General features: G+C 40.5%; 1 protein-coding gene across 1 annotated transcript; it reads right to left on the bottom strand.

Annotated features, from left to right (window-relative positions):
* Positions 1–1,935: 1,935 nt before the first annotated feature.
* CD24 (CD24 molecule) lies at positions 1,936–3,734 on the bottom strand. Its single transcript, XM_027116096.1, has one exon. It carries the CDS (start codon positions 3,651–3,653, stop codon positions 3,417–3,419), a length of 237 nt encoding a protein of 78 aa, XP_026971897.1. The 5' UTR covers positions 3,654–3,734; the 3' UTR covers positions 1,936–3,416.
* Positions 3,735–6,277: the final 2,543 nt, after the last annotated feature.

Below are 6,277 nucleotides of genomic sequence, written 5' to 3'. Positions count from 1 at the left end.
TGGAGAAGGAAGGTCTTTGATTGTTTCCTAATATAATACAAACCAAAAGCCTCTTTCCATTTCTCCTATGATCCAGTTGAAGATTTGATACCCGATCCTCATGAGTTCCTTCTTCCTTAACGATACCAGCAAGATTTACTTGATACCTTTTAACCATCTTGGTTTTTTTCTCGTCATCCTTCATGCTCTGAAGCAGGGTCTTAAACTTTAACGTTTATTAGATAAATGTTAACAACTTGTTAAAAATATAGAGTCCTTAATGTTATCTCCTAATTCTGGTTAAGTAAGAATGAATGGGGTCTAGGAAACTGTATTTTCAATAAGCCCTTTCCCACTGTGATCCTCTGGCCTCCACTCCCACTCAGGGGAAATACTCTGTGATCTTACCTATGCCCCTGGCCTCAGCTTGTTTTAGGATGAATCCTAATTATATATCTCTTGGTTTATATTTTCATTAGAGGTCTGAACTTGCATTTCCAACCAGATGTTAACCTCTCTTTCTCTAATTTCAAAGCAGATACCTTACACTTATGTAGTTTCAGAAACAAACCCATCAGCTTCCCCCCAAATCCACTTCTGCTCCCATCTTCCTTAACTTTACTAACCACCATTTTTCCAATTATGTGGGCTCTGAAACCTCAGAAAACCTCAGTCATCGTCAAGCACTTATTGACCCAAAAGAATGTTTATGATCATCCTCTCCTTGGAGTTCCCAGGTGAGGATGACACCACCTTTCACCTGATCTTGTCAGCATCCAACTGGTCTTTACTCTCCAAACGACCTGACCTGCTGCTGCCAGATTAATCTTCCTTAGGAACAGTTCCATTTCTAGAAAACTTTGCCACCTTTTTCTTTTCAATCAAATTTAATTCAAACACTTTAACTTGCAATCAGCATCTTCCTCTGAGGCTCTGAAACTCCTGTTCTAAGGTTTCACATGTATATATCCTCCCCCCCCCGCCCACGAGTTGCCTAGATGCAGGATGCTAATCCTTGTCAACCGAAGGTGTGGCAAGTATTTTTCCTCTGTTTTGTTGCCTGTGGATTTTTATGGTATTTTTGTGCTTGTCTGAAAGTTTGAACTTTTATACCATCAAATTTTTCCCACCTTTACTTTTTCTTTATTTGCTTCAAGCATTTTTTTTGTTCAAGGGTTTTGCTGGTCTCTAGGATGAACTCTGTCTTGTTTTATGTTACTCTTGTATCTGTCTTCTCTTAGACTGCAAATTTGTTATCTTCTTTATAGATGTAATGAACATATTAATGAACACTTACTATGAGCTATTATTATCTTTAGCCCCTCACAAATATGAATTCATTTAATACTCATTTCAACCCTATGAGGTAGGTACTACTATTGGGCCTTTTATACAGACGTGGAAACTTATGTAACTTGTCCTAGGTCACACAACTGTCACATAACAAGGTCACACAGCTAGTAATCCTGGCGGAGCCAGGCTTAGAATCTAGAAGCTTTGACTCCAAAAACTCTGCTTGGAACCACTACCTTATACCACCTTCTCATATGTGGAAAAAATAATGAATATTCTACAAGTACTTGTTTTGTTTTGTTTGTTTGTTTTTAATTTTTGGCAGAGTTGGGTCTTCTTTTCTGCATGCGGGCTTTCTCTAGTTGTGGTGAGCCGGGACTTCTCTTTGTTATGGTGCTTGGGCTTCTCATTGCGGTGGCTTCTCTTGTTGCAGAGCACAAGGGCTTCAGTAGTTGCAGCACGTGGGCTCAGTAGTTGTGGCACACAGGCTTAGTTGCTCCACAGCGTGTGGGATCTTCTCGAACTAGGGATCGAACCTGTGTCCCCTGCTTTGGCAGGCTGATTCCTAACAACTGCACCACCAGGGAAGTCCTACAAGTACTTGTTGAATGAATGAAATTTAATATATAGGCTGAGTGGGTATTTCTTTTTTTTTTTTTTTTATTTACAGTTTGTGTTTAATGCAAATCAATTCCATAACAAGAGAAGTTACTATGAATCAAAGCATAAATACACAAACACAATATACAATCCAAAATAGATGTACAGCATTCAGGCATGAAACAAAAGAGAATGTTCATTCACACACACAGTAGCTTGAGATCTGTTGGATATGGTTGTTCCAGTGTAGATTTCTAAAGATGGAAAAAAAATGACTGGTTATCAAGACTACTGTGGCCATATTAGATTTCAGAACATCTAAGCATCAGTGTGTGACCATGCGAACAAAAGACTTTAGGGAGTGTCTGTTTTTAAAAAGGTTTCTGTGCATCAAGGCAGTTGTGAAAAGATTTACTTTCCAAAATCAAGCCCATTTTAGGCTTAGGACCAGGTTCTAACTATCTAAAAATATTGAATGATAACATAAAGTGTTCCAAATGTGGCTATTCTGATTCAGTTTAAAAAGAAGTATTTACAGAAAAGAGTACAAAAGTTTTTCTGAATTTAATGTAAGCAAGCTTCCAGTCTTCCCTTGCCAAATATATTTGATTTATAGTTTAGCTCCTTCACATATTTGTCTTTTTAATTTCAAGATTTGTCAATCTTACCTTCAAAACAGATCATTTTTTAAACTGTAAAAAGTATCCGACATATGCAGAAATAAAAAGCATTTTGAATTAGTTGAGATCAATGTAATTCTACTCTTTGTTATCTGTTTAGCTAAATGAATCTACTGCTCTTTTTGAATAAGAATAGTTGATAAATATATAAGCAAAATGTACTCATTATGCTTGGATTTGGGGTAGATTCCAATCCATCATTGCCCTGGTACATATCAATGACTATATAAAAATTCAAATGCAATGTCAAACCCAAACCCCAAGGGAAAGAAAGAGTTCAGTTCCCAAGAGAACAGCAATAGCTTAACATAAAATTTTCTCTAGAGTACATCAGCATTAAATTAGTACTGCTGAAACAACACATTGAGGATTTACAGTAACACCTGGAAGTTCCTTCTAATGTACATATCACAGAAGCTTTGTTTTACCTCATTGTTTTATGACCTTATAAATTTAATGAACAAATGAAAACTGAATCTCTGTTCCACATCCCATTCTTTATCTCTAGGTAAGATAAAATCTATTCTCACTTTCAAGGTAGAGTTTTATGTGTCCATACTTCTTAAGCCACATTTAAGGAAATCATCTCTTAACTAATTTTGGATGTTGTCTCTCTTCATCTTGTACAGGAAACTCCAGCAGATTTAATATTGGCATTCATCATCTAGTCAAACCCTTCACATGCTCTTCAAACCAATCAAATTTGGGATCCTCAACAGTTTCTGTCAATAAAATAAGGTGTGGAACTAGCAGATTCATTCAATGAAGACCTGTTCTTTTTTCCCTTGTCACACTGGATGTCTGTATGCCATCTGAATTGGGTTTAGAGGATGGGAAGTACAGATGTTTCTTGGCCTGAGTCTCTTAACAGTAGAGATGTAGAAGGGAGAACGAGATCACCAAGAGACCGGCTGTTGACTGCAGAGTACCGGCACTTGCCTTGGTGGTGGCATTCGCTGGATTGGGGGCAGCTGAGGTATGCTGGGAGGAATTACTTGAAGGCGTTACAACAGTTGTTTGATTTGAATAAATTTGCGTAGGTAAGAGCAGTGCCAGAAGCAGCAGCCCCAGTCCAAGCCTGGCCACCATCGCTTTGCCCATGTCCGCTCCGTCGGTGCGCAGCGCGTCTCACTGGATGCGGGGTACGTGAAGGACCGCTGGCTCCGGGCGGGCGCAGGCAAGGTGGGCCTGAGTGGGTATTTCTGGGCTTTGCACAGTCTTTTAGAAGACCTCGTGAAAGCTTGAGTGGTCGTGAAAAATGGTTGAGCAACCATAATATGAAATGCCAAAGGACTCAGAATGAGACTCCAAGTTATGAGGCTTTTAGAGCACCAATCTTCACACACTCAGTTAGCTAAGAGGGAAATCTCGGAGGATGAACAGGAGGGAGCACAAAAAATGTGGAATCCAATGCAATGGGCAGTTTTCCACATCATTATAGCAGTATTTTGTAACAATTTCTTTGGCAACTGACAGCAGGCGTTTAAATCAGCTATTTCCTCCTCAGAATTCCTCTCCAAAGAATAATAATGACCTCTGCAACTCTGAAGGAAATGTAGCCCCTACTCGGATACAATCTTATCTGGGAAATTGCCATGGTATTCGTCACAGCTGTCATTGAGTGGAGCCCATTAGAGATGTGCTGAGTGTAGATCTACAGGGTTGTAAGCTCTGAGCTCTCCCACTCCACAATCTCCCCTGTTTTCAGCAGGAAAACAAAAACCACTCAGTGTTTTGGGGACAGAGTCTCCTCAGAGCGGGCTCAGCAAGAGAGAGCCATTCATACAGCCCCAAGCCCATAGAAGTTATTCTACGGCTTGGGTTGTAGATTTATAAGGACGTTTGCAGTGATACCATTGGGAAGGGCAGAACACAGAGTTTATAGAGAAAGCCCAGATTTCTATTTCTTTAATTGGAGAGCACGAGGGGAGCTAAAGACCTAAAAAGCTGGGCTAGTTGCGGTAGGAGGTTGGCACTGGGACCTTGGACCAGAATTCTTTTTGGTTTGTTTCAATGAAACAGTGAGCTGTTACAGCTCCTTTTCTTTTCATGCAGAGTGTTAGAGCTGAAAGTCTAATGCTGGATGATATATAATTTAAGAAACTGGAGTCCAGATTTCTGTCCAGTGACTGGGCAGAGGCCCACATGCAGGAGGTGGCAGGACCCAGGATGCCTGGATTTGGACCAGTGGGACTTACTAAAATTTGGTTCTGTGAGGGAATACTCCTGAAAATCTAATGTAAGTTTTCTTCATTAATAACTAAGTACCCCAAATCCAATTCCCTTTTATTTTCAAATAAATTTTGTTTTTAACCTACAGTTGCCTTTACGAAGAAACAGACATAAAAATAGTCTTCTGCGCAATAGGATTTAGAAACAATTTATTTTAAAATTACAGGAGAGTTCCCTGATGGCGTTGTGGTTAGGATTCTGGGCTTTCACTGCCATGGCCTTGGGTTCAATCCCTGGTTGGGGAACTGAGATCCTGCAAGCCATGCAGCGTGGTCAAAAAAAAATTTTTTTAATTAAAAAATCCAACTGGTCTTTACTCTCCAAACGACCTGACCTGCTGCTGCCAGATTAATCTTCCTTAGGAAAAATTCTGTTTCTGGAAAACTTTGCCACCTCTTTCTTTTCAATCAAATTTAATTCAAACACTTTAACTTGCAATCAGAATCTTCCTCTGAGGCTCTGAAAATCTTTTAAAAATAAAATAAAATTTCATTGTCTTAGAAACTAACTTACTGCACGATGCAAGTTGCTTATTCCCAGAAAGTTGTTTACCCACCTTGACTCAAAACAAAATCTTTGCCCACACACAGCACATCACAGGGTTTTCTAAACTAGAGACTCTAAAACTGGGTATCGCTTACTCTGCACAGATAACATTGCAGATGTTGTTGCTACCTCCACTCCCCTCGTGCCACCAGAAGACCATCCCTAGGTTCCTGAAGATTGTGGGCATTACCAGCATGCCCCAGAGTTTCCCTTTTGCTGTTTTTTTTTGTTTGTTTTAATTTTTATTTATTTATTTTATTTTATTTTTTATTTTTGGCTGTGTTGGGTCTCCATTGCTGTGTGCGGGCTTTCTCTAGTTGCGGTGAGCCGGGGCTACTCTTTGTTGTGGTGTGCAGGCTTCTCATTGTCTTGGCTTCTCTTGTTGCAGAGCACGGGCTCTAGGTGCACGGACTTCAGTAGTTGTGGTACGTGGGCTCAGTAGTTGTGGCTTGCAGGCTCTAGAGCTCAGGCTCAGTAGTTGTGGAGCATGGGCTTAGTTGCTCCATGGCATGTGGGATCTTCCCTGTCCAGGGCTCAAACCCATGTCCCTTGCATTGGCAGGTGGATTCTTAACGACAGTGCCGCCAGGGAAGGCCCTCCCTTTTGTTTTTGTTTGGTTGGGGAAGAGGCAGTCAGCAAAGGCTGGGAGAGAGAGCTGAGGTAACTCAACAACACCATGGCAACTGTTATGTAATCTCATCAATTCTTTTATTTCTTCCCATTTGCTCAGCTAACATCTCCCCTCCTCTCTCTATTACTTGCTCTCATTTTGAAAGAAGAAGCCATGTTTCCATCCCCACCCCAGCGCCTGACCGAGAACAAGATGCTCGTGGACCACACCAATGATTGGACTTCACTCCTTTCCATCACCTCCCATTTTCCTTTCTTGTTTTCTGCTCTTTTTTGACGGTCCAGTCTTCAACTTTTTGAAAGCCAGTTGTAAGGAA

Source organism: Aethalodelphis obliquidens, unplaced genomic scaffold, assembly GCF_003676395.1.
Source record: "Aethalodelphis obliquidens isolate GAN/ISIS:26980383/991018 unplaced genomic scaffold, ASM367639v1 scaffold15, whole genome shotgun sequence".
In the NCBI taxonomy this organism is placed as follows: domain Eukaryota; kingdom Metazoa; phylum Chordata; class Mammalia; order Artiodactyla; family Delphinidae; genus Aethalodelphis; species Aethalodelphis obliquidens.
Note: the sequence above shows the minus strand (reverse complement) of the source record. Positions and strands in the feature narration are given on the sequence as shown.

Excerpts from the sequence above, each read along its gene's own strand:
- CD24 (XM_027116096.1), bottom strand. The coding sequence starts at position 3,653 with ATGGGCAAAGCGATGGTGGCCAGGCTTGGACTGGGGCTGCTGCTTCTG.